We start from the raw sequence: 22,036 nt of genomic DNA, 5'->3' as shown, positions 1-22,036 counted from the left end.
AAATAAGGTTATTCTTCACACATCTATGCCTCTATTGGTTACTGAACTATAAACAAGACACTATACTAATTGAAGTTAACTGAAATCACGTAGTCTGTACACAAGTTACTTGCTATCCATTCAAAGAGGAGACCAGTCTGACCGTTTGCACAAAAACACAGCATATCATATACAGCCGGCCTTATAAAGACAGCTGCATATCCCAGCCAATCTCAGTGGACAGAGAGATGAACCGCTCTGAAATAGACAGGTCATGACCAACTGCTCCCAGGATAGAGAATGACCAGGGGATGACCAGATAATGACCCGTGGAACACAAATTTTTCCCACACATTATCCTAGTAGCAGCTGATGTAGCCTTGAGCCGCTAGCCTCAAAATCATTTTCAATTTCAAGTCACATCCCTTGAGGCAATCTCTCAGACTTCACGCAGATCCTCCTAGAGCCACTAAAGGCTTTATACAACTTTTTTCACATATGCAGTAATGCTCCAACACCTGTAAACATGTGCTGATGTGGTGAAGTTCCCCTTGTAATCTCCTCCACACATGATACATACTGCAGGAGGTCAAAGGGCAGCAGGTCCGATACAAATTTCAATTGTATTGTATTTCAACTGTCAACTTTTGTGACCTTAAGGTTTATGTTTTCCTACTATTCTGTTGCTCAAAATTAACCCCATTTCCCATAATTTTCCTAAATTTCCTTAGCAAATAGAATGTGTACTTCCCCTTCCCCTGTTATACCAAATCCTCATTTGAACGTAGTTATAATTTGTTGGCGTTAAAAAGGGAATGCAGCGACTTAACATACTGTAGGTTTGCCAATTCTTAACTTGTACTGTAACCAAGCTGTATCTCAACAATGACTCCCTTTGTACTGTTGGCTGCCTGAGGCTGTATCCAGAGGGATTTTATTACCAGCAAAGGTCAGTTAATTTGATTTGCTGTTGAACATTAGTAATTACAGTCGGTCATCCGGACATTAAGAAAATGTTCTTTGGGATCATACTAATCTCAAGGCCAAAAGACAAGATGCAAATATGACAAGATGCAAATATGATACAATTAATATTGATATATTAGTCTGCAACTCAATGGAGTTGTGAATTTCACACTACTATACATTTTCTTAAACACAGTAAAGTAAGTGTTAGACAGTTTTAGGTGGGCCGAGATTTATTCTGTCCATTTATAGAACAAAAGAGAGAAAGGGTCAAAAGAAAGAAATATGCTTGAGACTCTTCTCTCTGGTCTGGTTGAGATAACAGCTGCTCAGCTGATAACAGCTGCTCAGCTTTTATCAGCTTATTTCTGCCTTCCAGAAATTTAGCAGATATGGAGAAGTTTTTTCTTGCTTTGGTTACTGGTGGATTGTAACCAGTTGAAAGGTAAATTCTATCACTTTAAAATTACCTAATCATGCTCCAAATTACACCATATTACTCAATTTATGTTCTTTAATGTATAAATTGTTTGCACAAAGTAACGGAAAATTGCATTTAACAACAGCTGTTAATATTTTAACATGTTGAAGGGTCAACAACAGCACAATGGCAGTTGTCTTTTTCTCAGGGCAGACATTTTGACATGACACAGCAAGAAAATAACATACAATAATAACAATAACATGAATTAGGGCTGCACCCAATTAAGCTAACCTGTTTCAGAACCCTGCCATTGTGCATACTGGCTCACTGATATGGTTTACTGATACACTTACATGGAATTGAGCCATTGTTAGCAGTATTAGCCTGTGGTTTTACTGCTATGACAAGTCAAAATGTCTGCCATGAAAAAGGCTGACTTAACTGTACATAGCTTTACAACTTTCAGTGTTTGCAATAAGATTAACACTTAATTTCCAGTTACAGTAGCAATTATAATTGAAGTTACAAATTAACATGTCTACTGTGTTCAGTTAAGTAGGGGCACCCAGAATGTTAGCGGCAAGCTAGCGGCTATGTTTTGGTGTTGTTAAAGTTGGTTATTGCTTTCAATAAATGTATCCTTGTCCCTTTATTTGTCCGTTTGTCTTTTAATAGTTGTGACACTGCATTGAAAGTTATTTCAGCAATACTGGTCAGCTTTAGCTATCGGTTAGCTTGCACATATGCAGTCTAATGTTGTTTAGCCTAAAGTTAATGCATGGAGAAATTACCTGTGAATATTGTCAGGCTATAGGCAATCTAATCTAAATGAGCTGCTTGAATTCAATTCAGTTTTGTATTGACTTTGGACAGAGGTAGGTGGGTCTTCTTTGGAATTTGCATGTCTGCTTGTTAAACAACCCCTAAACATATGTTTAAGATTGCTTAACATTGCATTCCATTAGTCTGTGCACACAAATGAGATAATGCAGGTTTTGTTTGTTTGTTTGTTTTTTCCCTCCATGATACCTAATAGAAAAGTAATGAAAGAATGAAAGAAAATAACCTAACCCTAAATTAGCTCTTTATTCTAATAATGTTCCTATCTTTCACAAGTTCCATCTGTGACCAACATACTGTATTTTACCCTTCTGCTCTCTACTTATCTGCTTTATTGCTTCCATTTGAACATTATGTTTTACAGGACTTGTTATTATTCATCACATACATCATATGCGTTAGTGTTTCAAGGTGTTGTGTAATTTCCTATTGTGCCTAAGAACAATTCCCTTACCCTCAGCCAAAATAAACTCACACTTCAAAGGAAGCTCCCTATGAGTCCTGCACTCCTACATCTGCAACGTTCTACCAACTAACATGGCAAATGAAAAACTGAACTGCGTCTCAATGGCCTAATCAAATGTTACATTTATTGCATGCTACAGACTGTTATTGTCTTTATCTTTACCATACCAGAGGACATTAGCATTACATCTCACTGAACACTTGACTTTCAGTGAAAAGATGAAATAAACATTTGTGAGAGATGGAAAAAAAAAAGCATTCTTCGCAATAGGAAACTGACCTATGATACAGATGTAAAAGGCTGCAACGATATCAGCCTCTTTGGAGAGTCTTGAGGCGAAAGGGTCACCACGGAGGAGATAATGGGGGACGTATGAGGGATGTGGCCACGTCTCGTTCTCCATCACTGCCATCAGTGGGGAATGTTCTGTGAAGTGGAGGAAAAGGGTGAAACAATGAAGCTGCTTCCTCAGATTGAAAACAGTCCACACACACATACAGGCATCAGGTAAACAGGACACAAAGCTGCACACATGTACCAGCATGCAGAGTATGAAATGCGAACACATGCAGGCGTAGAGTAATTCATAAACCCATGTCTACAAACCCATTTCAAACATGCATGTTCTATATCAGAGGTTCTCAAATTTTTTCACATCAAGGACCCCTAAACTGACACAAATGAGACCACGGACCCCCATTTGATAAGATTTTTGTTTTTAGATGTTTTATTACAGAAAGTATATGAAACCCATACATCCTGTCATTTTGTTACTCATGGATGGAATTATAGTGAAAATAAATTATTCCGCTTTTTGCCATGGAACCCCCTCAAGGCCCTCTGGAGGTCCCCAGTCCCCACTCTGAAAACCACTGCTCTATATCATCAAGGTCGGCCCAAAACAACTAGGCGGCAAACTGTGACAGCTGAGTTAAAGAAGATGAACCTAACATGGGGCGAAGCACAGCATGCATCACAAGACGTGTCTAGATGGAGGCAGATCGTTGAAGCCTTCTGCCCACCAGGGATGAAGAGGATTAAGTAAGTAAGTAGCTCTATATCATGATGTCCCCTGAGCCAGCAATCAGAAACAGATGTCACAGGTGTCCGCAAGAGATTGCCTTGCATCACTCTGGCAGAGAAGGGAAACTGGCTGCATATTTAGCTGCTTTCTTTATTGATAAGAGGACGATTGTGAGAATACGTTCTTATGTTTGGGTTTGTCTAAGTTGTGCAGGTTCAAAAAAACAGAAAAAGGAAACACACCATAGGCCTTTTTTAACAGAGGACAGTTTTTGACATTTCACAGTAAGAAAAACACATGTATAAATAATGAAATGAAAACCAGGATCCTGGTATTGTATATGCTGGTTCACTGTCACATGGTTATGGTTTATGGGAATGAGCAGTTAGCAGCACAGTGCATTAAAGTGCATTTAGAGAGAAAAGTATATGTCTCAGTTTGATGTAGACAGCTCCTGCATGTCAATGAGTGACCAGCACTGATGGGGGAGTTATATAATCCAATTTGCTGTCAAGAGAACATTAGGTGGCATGATTGTTGGAACTGCTGGTTTGTATGGGTTAACAGTTAGCCTAGCTTGCACTACTCTGTGCTTGCCCAGCTTCCACGTCTTTTCAATGTTTCCTCTCCGGTGCAGCTCCAGGCAAGGCCATGGTCTCAACTGGGACCACTGGGCGTAGCAGACCAAGTGTGCTCAGATTATTTAGCTCTCAACTAGTATTTCTCATAGTAAAAGTCCTTGTTATAAATGTCCAAAAGAAACTGACGATCATAGGTATATTTCCCTTGCACTCCACACAACGACACAGACAAAGACATGGACAAATACACTGAATAGTCGGAACTAGGAGAGGTCGTGCCACCATCACACCAGTGCATGGAGAGAGAGAGAGAGAATACCACCAACAAGGACCCCTTAATTTCTCTTCTTGTCTTCACAAAATAACTCTTCTGTTAGCTTCCTCAGTGCAGTTTCTCCTTTAGAATGTTGGTAACAGTGGCAGGTAGCAGTTAGCAGTTGACAGCTAAGCTAGCTGTTTTGATTTACAAAATATATCCAAAGATGATATTTCCTCTTCTGTTCTTGCTGATTAATGCTGAAGTTATTTTGCAAAATGTCCCACTTTTCAGGTCCAACTTTGAGATGTATTCAGGAGCCCATTTCTGGTGCAGCCACTCTCTCTCATAGAACACAGCATATTAACACTGACATGCTATCACCAAGCAACATTAGCATTTGTTTGGAGTTGTGTTTTGGTCACCTGATGAAAGTGAGTCCAATAATAACTCCTTTTAGTTCTGTTTCAGTTTACAACAACTCCTGCCAAAAAGTATGTTTCTGCTGAAAACGATGTTGTGAAAGTGGTGAGAGGGAACCAACATGGCTGTGAGTCACAAAACTATAAAGCTCAGTGATATGAGGGGACATGCAGAGCTGGGTGATAATTCTTCGTGGGTTTGTCACTACGAGCAACACCTTTCACACACAAGTGGTCATGTCATCTATTGTAAATAGAAACATCTTGACTATTGATGCTTAAAATAGATGCAAAAAAGTACATTACATAAGGTATAATAAGTGCTCACTAAAACATCAGTTATTCTTGTCCTTGAGATAGTCTATTTCAACACCTTACTTAATTTATTGATCTTTTTTTTTTAAAATATTTTTTATAATTTATTAAATTCCTCAGGCCACTGTGCGCCACCGCAGCTCAGAGGAGATTTGATTATAGGTTTGATAAGGTGGCAAGTCTCAGTCACAGTTCCCGTCAGGTCTGGAATTGATTAAAACATAGTTTAGGGTAACAGGTCGGCTCCAGTGCTGAGCTTTGCATGTGCAGAGGGTTTAAAGGTTTGCAAAACTGGACACATGTAGGACTCTGATGGAGTTAAAAAAGTTTTTAATAATTTTAATAACTGTGTGGAATTAATGTGTGGCTGATGTAGGCTTACTCTGTTTTAGAAGTATGGTGTAAAGCATGGGAGCCCTCAATGGTATTTTGCACACTGACTTTAGCTTTTGCCCTTCATCACCTGATCTTATTGAAAGTGAGCTTGTTTTATAGCAGTTAACCTCTTGATTTAAATAATGATTAACCTTAAAAGTGAAAAGAAAGATTGCACAGGTAAGTAAACTGAGTAATTACCACTAAATGTAAATTAAATGCAACACTAGTTAGAGGTAATTTCTTCATTGTAATGTGCAGTATATTTTATGCACATTCATGAAGGGAAAAAGGAGGTACTCTAAGAGTGTACTGCAGAGTAGGAAACATAATACAGGCAAGCAGATATGCACTATCAGAAGTATCCTTGCTTCTCACCCGGGGGCTCACCCTGAAGCATCCTCTTGCATGTGAAAAGGCTATCTCTGCTTTATGAGTACAATATGTTTGGCAAAGAGAGAAAATAGACTGTGGAAAACCTCCACCAAGCAACGCTATAAAAAGAAAAATGGAGAGGGAAGCAGGAGGTGCAGCATTAGGCCACTTCAAAACATTCTATTCCACCAAAAGAAGTGTACAGATGATAGCAACAGCAGGAGAGCACCAGCAGGTTCAACAAATGAAAAGCAGAGAGCTAAATTAACCAAGGAGACCACAGAGGTCGCAGTAAGAGCAAAGCATTTTGGAGGCTTGTTAGCGTAATTTGCCCAGACAAAAACCAAGATGACTGACTGACAAGATCATATATTGTGTTTGTTATAGGGGAATTGTCAAGAGAAGAAAGAAAGGAACACTGAATTCTTTAATCTGACATATTTTGTTTAGAAGAACATGTCTTACTTTTGAAGGAATATAAAAATAGCATAGATGCAAAAACCCTCTTATAATGAGGTGCACTATGACAAACTTTTGTGAAACATATAATTATCTTCTAAGCTTGTGTATATTGATGCAGGCACATGCAGGTCTACCCCCTGCAGGAGCATACTTACATACTGCATACTGTGCACATACCCACTTTTACACCCTAGAATCAACATCTTTGTTGCCTACTCACATGGAAATTCGTCTTTGGCTTCACAGACATACTCTTAAAAACTTCACAGAAATACTGTACAAACACTTAAAAACTTCCTCTGCCATGGGTTAAAATACATGACATAAGGACAATAAATAAGCAGGCTTGTAATAATAAACGGTTGGGATGAAAGTGCTAAAATAATAACAATAAATTAATATCTTAAATAGACATCATACAGTCACTAATATCTAATACGTCATTGGTTTAGTAAGATGACAGAGGATGGGATAAAAGATCTCTTAGAGTTTTTCAAATTCATTAAATAAAGGATGTGAAGGGTCGTGAACTATTAATGTTGCTTTCCTCGTGGTTTGTGTGTCTGTCTCTAGGGGTTCCATATAATCTTGCTGAGCTTGCTAAAAAAAAAGCAGGCTAAATTAGGTTATATAATACTGTATCAACAGGCTCATTCTCAATCACTCAGAATAAAAGTCAACAGGTGCTGTGCAGATTTAGAGATAAATAATTTTACTTAAAATAAACATGAATACAATGAAATACGTTAATATTTTAAATGTATTTTTTTTCATTATCTTCAATTAGAATGAGCTTCTATTTAAGATCTAAAAGGAAAAGCAAACAAACAAAGGCTGCTGGTATTTTAATGGGACATGTGAGCTGCTGTTGACGTGGAGGGAGAACATGTATACCATGTATTTCAGAGCCACATTACATATATCTGTATTTGGAAATGTGTAATACCACAGTGAATGCGCACGGACAATGATGGATATCCATCTTCCACAAGCAGCCAAAACCTGTCCATCAACCTTTAGCCAAGTAGTCTTGTTGGTCGGCTCAGATTCAGTCGTCTCTGTGTTGAGAGCTGAGATGTTTCAGCATTTCCTTGAGCTGTTTTTTGTCTCAAATCTTTCCATCACTGCTCTGATGCTTACTTTTTCTCTGACTGCTGAGCTCCTGCACATCTGCGTAGCTGGAAAGCTTGTTGTGTTACTATGACAACCAGCAACAGTGAGTTGCCATGTCAGCTGTGACTACCTGCATATTAAAGAGTTTTTAATATGGTGATTTTGATATTTATTACTTAATTATTGTGTTTTGATATGTTCGAAAATGTAACATAAAAGTAGTTCATGTAAATTTACATTTACATTTTTTATTTAGCAAACGCCTTTATCCAAAGCGACATACATCTGAGACTGATACAACACAAGCAGGGATCTAGTCAGGAGACAAAAACACGAGTAAGTGCCATAAAGCTTAAGATTGAGTCCAATAGGACGTAGATGCCAACAGGCAGTGCACCAAGGCAATGCATAGAGTGCATAGATTGCATAGAGGCAGGTTTTTTGTTTTTTTCTCTCTCTACCTCCAGACCATCAAGTGCAGAGGTGCAAATGTGGGGAAATGTTATCAAAAACACACAATAGATGAACAATGATATGATTAATTTTGCAGAACCCCTGGCCTGTCCTCTAAGCACCCCAGTGTGCTGCAGCACCAGCTTTGGGAACCACTGGTTTGGTATTTTAATAGTATAATATTTTTTCCTTGAATAACTACACATGCTACTACAGTATAATAAACAAATGCTGCTTAAGGTCATGGAAAGGTTGGAGACATGGTTTAAAAAAAGACAACATTAATTATTGGACTGAGATAAGATGCTATCGCCGGTCTCTGGCGTGAAAGTCACACTTTTCCACCACCCTGAACTCTACATCCTTTGTTTTCACTTCACTCCACAAAGGATACAATTCTTCCTGCATCAGCACTTGAATCATGTGCTGAGTGCAAACACAGTTCCTACAAATACCGGGCTGACGCATTAGCATTCTTATACTGATTGATGCTTCTTGTGCAAGATGTAAACAGAACATAAGATGTGTTTGATTGTCCAATCACATCCTTCAAATTAGAGGATGCAGATGGAGAAACCCTTTCCTTCCTGCTGTGAAGTATAAACAGCAGTGGTAGGCAAATAGTGGCCCGTGAGCCAAATCCGGCCCTCCAGAAAATATATTTGGTCAGAAGTCAAAACTTTAACAGGGATCTTCACAAATCTACTGTGGGTAACAAAAAGCAAACACAAGGCTGGTGTAAATCCCAATCAATATGTTACTTCTATCCTGTCCCCACAGGACGAGAGGCATTATGAAACCCATGGTTGCACTGTGCTATTTGAACAGTGCAGGGTGCTGAAATTATGTCTAATAAACCTACCAGAAATGAAATTTGAAGCTTTGAATTCCAATACTGTTTTAATTCCACAACTTTAGCCTATTCAATCATTACAGATTTATTTTTCACGTACACAAATAGGTGGCAGATGAACAATAATGGTGTGGTGATGCCTTTTATATATATAAATATATAAAAGTACGTCTCTAATCTCAAACTGCAACACAGAACATATTGTATATTCCTGTATGAGTCACTTTTAGCCAACTGAGTATAAAAATAAGCTGTAACTGTTCATCACTTATCAATGGTAAAATGACCTCTGCCCAAAGATATAACCATAAACAGAGTTATAAATAAACACGACATATAGGCATGTGTTCCCACTGATATACAGGATAGAATAGGATATACTGTACGGAAGATATCCATATATTATAAGCTACATAGAGTATGTTACATATGTATCTTTCTTACTTATGTTATGAGCTCCACTGCATTATGACAGAAGTACGGTGTGTCACTCATATTACTGTCTCAGCTATAATGAAAGGTTGCACTTCAAGGCCTCTATTTGTGGAACAAACTAAAGGTGAAGATTATTCTTACACAGTAAGCACTATTGTAGCATCACAAAGGAAACATCAATAATAAGACTGACACAAGGGAGTGATTTGGCGGAATATTGACCGTGTTTTTGTCCAGCTAAAATTGCTTCTCAGATTTCTCAGAGGACCACACCATTGATCGTTTTAAATGCTTGCTTTATTCCCAAAAGTATTAAGCTGCATTGCCTTCAAGAGAATGGTGTGCAAAGTGGGTGACGTGCTAAAATACTCCAAGCCAAATCTCGGAAGAGACTCAGCAGCCAGAAATTTCTCCATTCTCTGTTTAAGACACTAAAATGAGAATAGCTGGTCCACCTTTAAGGTCAGTCCACCTTAAGTGAGCCTGGTCAGGTTATGCTAACCCATTGTTGCTAACTTCAGGGCTAACCCCCTTCACTCTTCCAGCAGTTGGGGAAACAACAGAAAAGGCTTTTCTTGGTTGTGAGAAGCTGCAGCATTTATTAACTGGCACACTGTAGTCTGTACTGTACATTTACTGCCAGATTGACAACTTACTACTAACCTTTTCCTCTGCTCCGCTCCCATTCCCCATCACTTTTCTGCCACTCACTCAACCACACACTTTCTACACACACACATTACACACTGCCCTATTCCTTAATGGAGCTACGCTACTCTTATAACAGTACCTTTCATGTAGATGTCCTTTGAAGAACGAGGAGAGGAGGGATTCTGGGATTTGATGACTCAAAACAATTCCACGGTAACGTAGGGTGTTATCGTACTGGTACAGTGTGTGTGAGTGAAAATCATTAATTGATGTTAATGATTACCATATCCCTGTTAGAAACTATGTTTTTTCCCATAAAAAACAAAACCAATTGATCTCCAAGGTGCAAGGAAGATAAAAATATAATCACTACTTACATTTAAAGTGTACTTATATTTTCACCTGACTTAGCAGCCTCCCTCAGCTCTACAGAGCATCTTACAGCTCGCTGTTTTGGTTTAGTCTCATTGCTCTCAACAACAGACAGTTGTTTTCATTAAAAAGCTTTATACATTACCTGCTCAGCACCAAATGGCTAACAGACACATTTAGCTGTAGACTAGCTGGTGAACAAAGTGAAGCATTTAGAAGCTAAAGAGCCAGATATTTCCCTCAGGAGTAGGTGGAGACCAAAAACAGAGCTAAAAGTGAGTGAATATTGGAGTTACGTTCATCAGGTGGATAGAAACATGACTTCAAATGACTGATAATGTTGCTCTGTAACTGCTAGATAAAGTGTTAAAGAATCAAGTAACAATCCTCTATGGGCTCATCACTATGAGCAGCTTTAATTTTGATTAATTATCATGGTCATAGGATCAACCAAATGAATCACAATTATGCTTTATACTCAGCCCTTTTATGAGTGTCACTGAAGGAAGGAGAGGAATTACTTAACCACGTCCTTCTTGATAGAATTAAAGTCTTATTGATCAAGTGTGAAGTATGAGCCGTGAAATCCTGTGCATCCACGACTAAGCTAAGAGATCACAAGACCAACACACATCATCCTTTCAGTTCATTCAATTGTGTGCAACTGATGTTGGTTCAATTCACTGCTCTCTTGTTAACTCACAGTAAAACCACACATAGACAACCATTCACCAGTGATTTCAGCAAGTCACTGGGGCCCTCCGAGCTCACTAATTAGGTCAATCCATTCTGTTTTGTCTTCCCTAAATCAAATGACTGACATTCTCTGTTTGAATAAAGATTTTCTTTAAGTGCTTTTTAGAGTGTTTTTTCTTCATGCGTAAAGCACTGATTAAATCATTTTCACATTAGAAACTCTTAAGTGTTCCCAACTTTTTCTGCCATCTGTGTTAGGCGACTTTATCACTAATCTGGCACACTGCACACTTAATCTGTGTCCTCTTCCGCCTTTGCAGCAGTGGCTTTTGGTTTAAATGCCTTTTCTCCTTTGTTTGCCAAGCAGAGCATAGAGCACCACATGCTGTGTTTGTGCTATTAACATATTCATGCGGCAGGTACTTAAGACGATTAATGTTATAGGTAAAAACCACTTAAAATACTATATATACACGTATTTCCTGATTTAAAATTGTGATATATTTGTTCAAAATGCATTCAAAACCTACTTCACAGATTCCATAATAACCTCTATTTTCTGCAGTTAACACAAATCTCCATATGTCCACAGAATTCTCATTGCATTGATAAAGCTTCGCAATCTTGTCTGTTTTATCACATTAATAAAAGCACAGACCTTTAGGGTATGATTTGTGAAAATTGTTTTATGCTCATGCTGCTGAGGTGTCAAAGCAGCAATTCTTAAACTCAGTACAGAAGGTTATTATGTGACCCTGAAATGTATCAAGGTAAATGCACCTCTTTTATCCTGTTTAGTCTAGTGTTGTTTAGTGTTGTAAAGTGTTTGATTAAAGTAATTCAATAAGGCAATTCATGTTTAGTTTAAACAGTACATAATAAAAATGTAAGAAAAATTGCTTTTTACAGTATTTAGTTACAGTATTTAATACAGTGAATGTGACAGGTTATAGGAAACCTGGTGATAGTAATCATACAGTATTACTGTGGAGAATATACTGAAAATACCTTTTTTTAAGCTACAGACAGAGATTTTTTTATTCCGAAGTTTCAAGGAAATAATCTTCCCTATGCCGTGTCACTAACTTTAGTGACAAAATATGTGTTCAAGATGTCGAGAGCGAAGTCTGTTGCTTTCTCCCCTTTCTGTAAGACTGCAGCATACTGGAGAATAAAATGTTCAGTTTGAACGAAACTATTTCTAGTCAATACATGAGGCTTCCTCTATACAATAGTATATCAGTGAATGATGTCTGCCATTCAGCTAACTTATTTCCCCTGTGGTATGGTCAATGGAACAACGCATAAAAGCTAATGATGATAACACATGCAGTGAGACAGTGGCAAGTTAGGTAACACTTTCTATGAAGCCCATGTCTATAATGCATTATAAACATACTTATAATGCATTACAATCTGCTAATAACACTTTTATAGTTATAAGCACTCATGAATATTCATAATGCTTTATAACAATAATCATAACACATTATAAAGCATTTTATAATGAGTTATAAGGTCAAGTATCATAATACTTCATAATTGCTGGTCACTCACTGACATTTTTTTGCAAGGATCATAGTGTATAATAATTCTCATATTTGTAATAAATAATCATTTTATAATGCATTATAATCACTGTTATAATGCATTATAATGTGATTATAAGTTACTCTAAGTGGTGATTGGATGCTTTAAGTAAAGTGAGAAAAATTTTAAAAATTAAATCTATGTGTTGTGAAGGAGGGTTCCCACACCTCCTCTCGAACCCCGGTCTCCCAGACCACAGACGGCTACGCTAACCAGTGAGCCAAAGAGCTAAGCTTCTGGACAAGGGCCAGCACATCTAGCCATCTGTAGTCCTTACTCTCTAGAATGCAGGCCTACACTGTGACACTATGCAAGAACAACACATAAAACATTGTTTAATGGGTCATAACAGAAGTTGAATACGCCAATTTGACACAACTTTTTGATTCTGTCACTGCATAAGTGCTTCATCCCAGCAATCTCTAGCTCCCTGACAGCACTTTTTTGCCAGAGAGAAACATTGTATGGACACAAGGCCTTACCAAGGATGAGACTTCTCAAGTGTTAACACCAGTGCATGGTTTTTTAACAAGTTACTTTTGTTGATCAAACGTAAAAGTAAAATATACAGCTACATGTAAAGTAGGGCTTCATATAAAGTGTTACCACAGTTTTCATTATGTTTTGCTGGTTTTAAGCTACAACATTTTATAAGTCATGTCAAACAAAATCACCAAATAGTTGGTAGTAAGACAGTAAAACAGATAGATAGTAAAGTCTGGATGTATTATGAGCATCCTAAAGCTGGATTAATTGTTTGGGGGATTTTTTTCTTTGTTTTTTGGGCAGCAGAACAAGTTGAAAATAAAAAATATCACCATATAAAGTTATTATGGCCAGTATGTTGGTAATTTACACATCCAGAAGATATGGGGCAACATTAGCATTCATTTGTAGTTTTGTTTCTGGGAATCTGATGAATGGTTTGGTCTCCACCAACTCCTGAGAAAAATATCTGGCTCTTCATTTGTTTAATGTTAGGGTTAGGGCTAGCTAGTTGCTAACTTTGTCTGCTGTTAGCTGCTGGGCAGGTAGGATACAGTGAGATCTGCGAGACTAAAATGCTTTGTATAGCTGAGGGGAACTCAAGAGTTGGGTGTTACTTATTTGTCTGCCAATACAAGCCACTCCTTTTACTTTTCACATAGTGGTTTGATCCACTGGTTATATAAAAATACTGATTAGTGCAGCTTTAAACCCTTGCATTTTTAGATTTTTCATTTTATTTTTCATCTGCTTTTACTTGCTTCCAGGTCAATAAATCCACATCTTTGTAAAAAATAAACCTGCAAAAGCTTAAAATGTACTTTGTAATACATCACAGTGAATAGCATGTCTTCTCTGATTTCTGTCAAGCATATGCTATTATTGTAGCAAGGGGAGCATGGACTCTCCACTGTTGCCTGTAGATATCTCTCTCCCGTCTCTCTCTCTTTTTATAACGAGTCACCCCAGAGGGAAAGCCATGAAAGGGGACAATATTGTTTCAGTGTGAGGTACTGACACTGCAGTACAGGACATCAAAAACAGACAGCTTGCTCTACCATAGCCAGCAGCTCCCTTCACAGGGCAATCAAATATGTCTGTCTATGATAATACAATAACCTGCTAATTAGCTCACTACCTACAGTACCATAGAGGTGGGATGGAAGGGTGCTAAGGAGGGCTGAAGTATCTTTTTAGCAAATGGTTGGACTTTCAGCATTGAGTAACCACATCTAAGATTTATAGAGGAGTTTCTATAGGAAGGAAGGTTTTCTTCCTTTTTATTTATGCCCAGCTCAAAGAGGGAACTGCTTTTCCACGGAGGATTCAATTAGTCCGTTTTGGAGGACCGGTCGATACCATGACAATCTAATGCTGAGTGAGACGCTGTGTGGTTGGAAATCAGAGCTTGAACCTGGCACAGGGGCAACAACTCGGAGCAAAAGCAAAAAAAAAAAAAAAAAAGAACACACACACACACAAACACAAAATGCTGCCTCCAGCACTCCATCACACATCTAAGGGGAACAATTTCTCTGGTTTCCCCATATACAGATGTGACATGGAATACAAAATGCTCTCTACATCAAAGGGTAAACCATATACACATTCTATATTATATATGTTGGGGAATGTCGAGGATGTGCCTGGTGAGAACTGAATTGCTGCAGCAGAAAAATACAGCAGCATAATCATAACGACATGGAAATAAACAGTGAAGAACAGAGAGACGACTGGAGACAATGAGAGAAATGGAATAAATTCATGTGAATGCCATTATACAGTAGGCTACATGTTATCTTCCTACGTTATTTTTCTTTTTCACATTGGAGTGAATGACGGTAATATAAGTGAATATGAACACTGCTGAAACCCTAAAATGAAAGATTTAGTTGTTAATAATTATAAATGATTGGATCATTCCCTGTATTTTCATTCAGTTTGATTAGTATGGTCAGATAGTGAATGTTGTTGTGTATTTGGTGTAGGGCTGTTGGAACAAATTTCTGGAGTTGAATATATATCAAATAGTTAAAAAATTAATACTAATCGAATGCTGAAAATACTATTTGAATGTGTATTTTTTTTTTTTTTTATACAGTCCCCTCCAAAAGTATTGGAACAGCAAGGCAAATTCCTTTGTTTTTGTTGTTCACTGAAGACATTTGGGTTTAAGATCAAAAGATGAGTATGAGACAAGAGTTCAGAATGTCGGCTTTTATTTTGTGGTATTTACATCTAGATGTGTTAAACAGCTAAGGACATACCATCCTTTGTTTGAACCCACCCATTTTTCAAGTGAGCAAAACTATTGGAACATGTGACTGCCAGGTGTTTCTTGTTGACCAGGTGTTGCCTTTAAGGTTGATTGTTCAAACATTAAATAGCTCTACATGACTAGTCTACTTTTTGGCCTGGGTTTAAACCCATAAAGACTGCATTTCTTGTTAAAGAGGATAAACCAACATGAAGACCAGAGAGCTGTTTGCGGGAGAAAAGCAAGCCATTTTGAAGATGAGAAAAGAAGGAAAATCAATCAGAGCCATTGGACAAACATTGGGCATAGCAAGCACAACAATTTGGAATGTCCTTAAAAAATAAAGAAACTACTGGTGTACTGAGCAACAGACGTCGAACAGGTCGGCCAAGGAAAACAACAGTAGTTGATGACAGAAACATTGTGAGAGCTGCGAAGAAAAACCCCAAAACATCAGTAAGTCACATCACCAACGACCTCCACAGTGCAGGGGTGAAGGTATCACAATCCACTGTTCGAAGAAGACTCCGAGAGCAGAAATATAGAGGCCATACCATAAGATGCAAACCACTCATCAGCAGGCTCATTCATATTTATTGATGATGTAACTGATGATGGTAGCAGCAGAATGAATTCCGGAGTGTACAGAAACATTTTGTCTGCCAATTTACGGAGAAATGCATCCAATCTAATCGGGAGGAATTTTATCATGCAGCAGGACAATGACCCAAAGCCAACAAACAAAGGACTTCATCAGGGGAAAAAAGTGGAAGGTTTTAAACTGGCCAAGTCAATCACCTGACCTTAACCCAATAGAGCATGCATTTCACCTCCTGAAGAGGAGACTGAAGAGAGAAACCCCCCGAAACAAACAAGAACTGAAAGAAGCTGCGGTAAAAGCCTGGAGTAGCATCACAAATGAAGAATGCAACAGTTTGGTGATGTTGATGGGTCGCAGGCTTGAGGCAGTTATTGCAAGCAAGGGTTATGCCACCAAATGTTAAATGTTATGTACTTTAAGATTATTTGTTCCTTTACTTTTGCTCACCTAAAAATACTGTGGTGTAATACAATTGGTGATATGTGTTGGCTAACGTTAGTAAATTTCACCCTCCTCTCCTTTGCCTACCTGCACCTGAAAACAAAATGCTTTTGTCACAGCTGATGAACAATAAAGTTTTCCGAGTCTGACTGAATCACAATCTCACGTTCAATGTGCCAGCGTTAATCTATGACGTCACAATATCAGAAACGGCAGAAAGCGATGTACCCACAGAGGTCACCACTCCTGACCATTTAAGAAGCGATGTGTGGAAAGGTTTTGGATTTCCATCAACAAACAGAAAAATTTTAAAAAAGCAGGCCCACAGTAAAAGACATGAGACTGAGCAATCAGTGCTGCAGCCGCAGTTTGGGGTTTGAACACAGAACTCCTACTCACGCTATTATTTGGACTTGCAGCGCATCCCGACGCAAATAACACATCACGTATTGAAGCAAGCGTGTGCCGATGTGGATTTATTGATATTTCAGTGACGTGCGTAGTTTAATTACTATGATCCAGTGCGATGAAAGCCTATTTAATAGTTATATTTTAGTTAACGTTATTCATTTTGTGCCTGAGCTTAATTATTAATTAGCAAGAAAGTTATCACCTGTTTATTGGTAATGTTGGAATGCCCTCTAGTGGACAGAACATATAATGCATAAGCCTGTTTTTACAGTGTATATGTAAAAAAATTGAGCATTTGATTTGAGCATTAAAAGTTTGAATATAATTCGAATATTAAAAATAAAGAATGAAATCCAAATATTAAAAATAAAGAATGAAATTCGAATTGAATTATAGAGGAAGATTGTCAGTGGCAAATAAATAAAACATAGACGAACAAAGTGATTACAAAACTGATATGATAATGATAAACAGAAAGGTGATCCTAAATGGCTAATTTTTGCAAGTGAGATCATGCATGAGACTTTCAACAACTCAGCTGGAAGCTCACACATGAGGAAAAAAAGAAAATGAAAATTAACATTCCTTATACAATCACAGTAGGACAGAGAAGTGATCTTATGAAGAGAAAGTCTGTGATTAGTGTCCTGGACTAAGATAAATTGGATCCACCTACAGATTCTCTGTCATCCCTTTGTCTCTGTCCAAGTGGTATCTGACTTCAAAATAATCTCATTATTCAGCCTAAAACCTCAAAGTTCACCTTCACTCAAAAATGTGTTTTTCTTCTTCTTCCTACAGTTGAATGTCTGAGCTTCACTGTGCAGAATGATGTATGTGCAGAATTTGACACTATAAAGCTGTTTTGCTGGAGAAGGAAATTTTTTTCCGCGCTCACCGTAAATCTGAGCTAAAGGGGCGGGCCCACGAGCATGATTTGTGACATCACGACAAGTTTGGAAGCCAATCGTGATTTAAGTATTAAACTTATGTGGAAACTCAAAACCTCCAGTGCACATACACTGTGAGTTCAACCTTTGAAATGAAAAATACTTAATATACTATATTACTATGCTAATATATTAATATAATCTGGAATTTTTAAAGAGGGAGAAGGAGTAGATGTCATTTTAGGGATTTTAACGAGATAACTGAACTTTTTTTTGTGGAAAAAACATATTGGACACTTATTATTAGTATTTTATATACATCTTAAATACAACATATCTGGGGGGATCCTTAAGCTCTAGTGAGTCTTTAAAGTTATATTTTTACACAATGATATGTATCTCTAACACATTACTGACTGATGACAACATCACAGTCAGAAGAGAGACTCTCTAAGGACAGAGATATTTTGAAAAAAATCATGTTTTTCAAAACGAGAATAAAACTCATTAAAAATATTTGGGAGATCAGCATCATTTATTTTCTCCATTTTTCAGTCACTGTCACTGTTTCCCTGACTGATTGAGGACATAGATTTGATTCCCCTCCAAGCTGCCCACAGATCACCGCTACTGTAGTGAACATCCTTATCCTTATACACTCTTAACTTTTCTTATCCCATTACTTCTTTAGTAATTGCTTTCTTTTCCTGGCTATTCCATGTGTAAAAAATGAATTTCTTTTTGGTTCCATGTGTTATTAGGGAAGACTGTAATGTTGGTGTTCACACAGAAGGATCTATAGGAAGAAACAGATTGTGCCAGTTCATTTACGTCAGAGCATGATCTATTAAGACATGCCAATCTGTACAATAAAGCAAGCTTGTAACCTGACAATGCTGGAGGCATGGTCAGGGATCTGAAAGTGCCAGACACTGAGTCATAGCACAAGTCAATGGAGGAGTTATTCTGAGTTGCTGCACAGGTAACATGCTGTTCATATGTCTTAAATGATTTATCTACCTGGCAGTGATTAAAATCTCCTAAAATTAATTTCAGAGCATCAGCAGAAAGAGCGTCCAGTCTGTCGGTCACCTCTGCCATCAGCTGAGTGGCTGAAGAGACGAGGGTGAAGAAGAGCTGGGGGAACTCCCTCAGCAGGTAGAAGGGGCGAAGTGAGATGGATAGCAGCTCATGATCGGGGGTACATATTTTCTCTTGGACCACGTCAGTGTTAGAGTAGCTCTCATTAATGTAGAAGCACACTCCACCTCCAGTGGATTTGTTATGAGAGGCGTGTTAAGTTATCATTCAGACTCACAGTAAATGAAGCAGTAATATCCTGCTGAAGTGTTATATTCTCTCAGGATTTGCTGATAACGAAACCATTTTTTTACCTGACATAAATGCAGACATTTTAGTGACTCTAACCTGTAAATGCCTTGCTTTGCCCATTAACTTCAACAACATAAGAGACTGTTAAATACACATATATCAATGGTTTAGATGAGATTTGAGTTCTATCACTTATTTGCATATGAGCAACATTAACTTTTCAATGACTTTCAGTGTTTAGTTCACAGACTCCTTTTGAATAAGACATTGCAAAGGTCTGAATTAGACACACAGCGTCACTTTCAATCTCGTCAGGAAATCATCTTGAGGAGGTTAAAGTGCTGAGGCTGTGTCAGGAGGAGCTCCAGAGGTTACAATGATCAGTTTGGGTGCTACTGAATATTTCTTTGAATCAAGCACTTTCAAGCCCATCTGTGTACTTTGAACCACTTATATTTTATGTATCTAAGAACCAAACTTTACACTTGAAACTTGGCAAAAGTCTGGCCTCTTTAAAAAAAGAAAAAAGGATATGACTCCATCATTTTTAGGACTGAAGAGGATTTTCTGACTCTAAGGGTGTAGGTTTGTTTCAGACGTGAGGGTGAAGCAATGACATTCTAGAATTCTTCAAACTCTTTATTTATATACATACATTCATGTTAACCTTGCAAATTGCAATTAAAAATATGGCCTTGATTACTGTATTATATAATGCACTAACATCACTGAAAATATCAAAGTATCATCAATAGAGAACTGAGTCTGTGATATGGCTTTGTTTACATGTCTAACCACAAACCACAAAAATGCCTTTTACTGAATTTGCTTTGACAGATGTTCAGCTGTAGTGTTGTTTATTAGACTCTATTATTCAACAGCCTGAAAAACAGACTTTGCATGGTTTTATCAGATGATAATTCATGACTTTTCTTGATTTTATAAGAGTTTCTTGTTAACATGACTTTGAACAGTCAGGATAACATGCATTTCTTTGTCTGTAAATCACTTTTTGGCTAACAAAATTAACATATATTGATAAGCGTCACACATAACAAATAAAGCTTGAAATATTTTCTTATGATGTCACCATTATCAAATGTGCAAGTTTGTGGCAAAGGGAAGGGTTCAACACCACTCTACATACTGAGTTATAATAAGGTCAGAAAAAAAAAATGTTTTTAATGGGGAAAATTAGTTGATTTTGTAGTTATTGTTATTATTTGTAGACGTACAGTGTCAAATGGGGAAGTAAAGCCAACTTCAAAACAACACTAATAGAATTACATTTTGTCACATGTGCGTAAAATATGATTAAATTTCTTTTTTCTGTAAAAAATTCTGAGTGTGTTTTCTTTCTTCACCCTCCTCTCAGGTAACCTGCCTGTACGTACCTGAGAGATCAAACCCAGGGCAAAAAACTCAATAAAAAGCTTAATATCGCGGCTAATTGAAGGCGAATCAGATGAGTATATCAACTTAAAAACAACAACAACAACAAAAATCACATCGGAGCTTCTCTCATTTGTGTTTTGATGGTTGGCGGGTAAGAGGCCAGTGTTTACAGAAATGTTAACCAATAAAAAGTAAGAGGGGCGAAAATAGGATTTTTAAAAATGAGATTGTCAGTGCTTTTTATAAATAGTTTAGCTTTATTATTATTATTATCATGATGATGACTATCATCATATTCAGCGCAGTTTGGAAGATGATTTCATAACAGACTAAGAGAGCACACAGCACACGAGAAGAAAGTGAAGGATAATGATCCTAAAGTGAAGGTTTGCTGGAGCTCACCTTCTGATCATCGGTCATCAGTCATTCCGAGCGGAGTTTAATTCCCCACAAATCTGTTCCACTGTGAGATAAACTGGAGGAGAGCAGTCAGTGATGGTCCTGATGAAGAAACAGACACAGTCTGTAAAATATTCCCGGGTTGCCACTTGAACTTCTCCTCTGAGCTGCAGACACGCTCTGAGCAGCAGCATTAAACCAGCAGTCACTTTGCTGTATACTGTCAAACTACTGTCAATACACACAGTCTGGCTAAATACTCACTTCCGGTCGCAGCTTTCAAAATAAAAGCATGCCACTTTAGGGACTCAGCGGCTCTTAACACAAATGAAAGCCTTTGAGAGTGAGTGAACTGAGCATGGAGGTCACTGCAGATACGAATGCGTTGTGACAGTGTAAGTCAAGGGGACTGACTGCTTTATTGATCAGCATCAGTGACAACTCACAGATTTCTTTGGGGCTTTCTTTTCCTGGAAGCCAATTTTCTGGGCCATTACGAAGCAAGAGGTCCCAAATGATACACATTTTTATATCATTTTATAAAAATGGGAAAGTATAACTATACAGGGTTTATTTTCTCACCTGATGAGAAAATAAAACCTTTTTCTGCTGAGCCCTAGCTGTGAAACGGCATAATCAAAATTTCATGCCCTTGTGATGTCACGTAGGTGGGCGGAGCAAGCATCAAAAAGGAAGTTGACCCTGCAACACCATGGATGTATTATAAGAGCTGGATAGGGCACCGTCGCTGAGCTAATGCAGCCAATTTTCCCAGTGGACACTCGCGGTATTGCAGCAAAAAATCCCCCTTTGGCCCAAAAAGTATTTTCCCCATAGACCACCACTGTAAAAGAGACGTCTGTAAAACTGTTAACAGGATGCCTAAAATTGCAAACAACGTCAATTATGACTCTTTCTATTATGAACTTTTGATCCATGGAGGTTTTATATTTGTAAAACTTTCCTCGAGCCACGAAAAGTGATTTAAAAATCTGTGACGTCATCACAATGTGAAGTCTATGGGCCGAACGGAACTCGTGGGCGGGGCCAGTGGGGGAAACACTACTGTGCATATTCAGTGGGCCACACAATGCGGAAGCAAACCCGGGAGCTAGAAACTTTTTTTGGCGTATGCGCCAGCCGAGCAATTCCTATAGGACTGAATGGGCGCCATTT

The 22,036-nt window shown here is 38.0% G+C and overlaps 1 protein-coding gene across 4 annotated transcripts in view; it reads right to left on the bottom strand.

Moving 5' to 3' along the window:
* Nucleotides 1-22,036, bottom strand: part of opn5 (opsin 5) — a 104,812-nt gene that overhangs the window by 46,385 nt on the left and 36,391 nt on the right. For 2 of the 4 annotated variants that reach the window (XM_042389924.1, XM_042389923.1), the window contains exon 3: nucleotides 2,955-3,101. In XM_042389924.1, the coding sequence (XP_042245858.1) occupies nucleotides 2,955-3,101 (147 nt within the window). Of the gene's footprint in view, nucleotides 1-2,954; nucleotides 3,102-20,863; nucleotides 21,070-22,036 lie in introns of those variants that run through there. The other 2 variants (XM_042389926.1, XM_042389927.1) reach the window with 2 other exon arrangements.

Source organism: Thunnus maccoyii, chromosome 17 (assembly GCF_910596095.1).
Source record: "Thunnus maccoyii chromosome 17, fThuMac1.1, whole genome shotgun sequence".
In the NCBI taxonomy this organism is placed as follows: domain Eukaryota; kingdom Metazoa; phylum Chordata; class Actinopteri; order Scombriformes; family Scombridae; genus Thunnus; species Thunnus maccoyii.
Note: the sequence above shows the minus strand (reverse complement) of the source record. Positions and strands in the feature narration are given on the sequence as shown.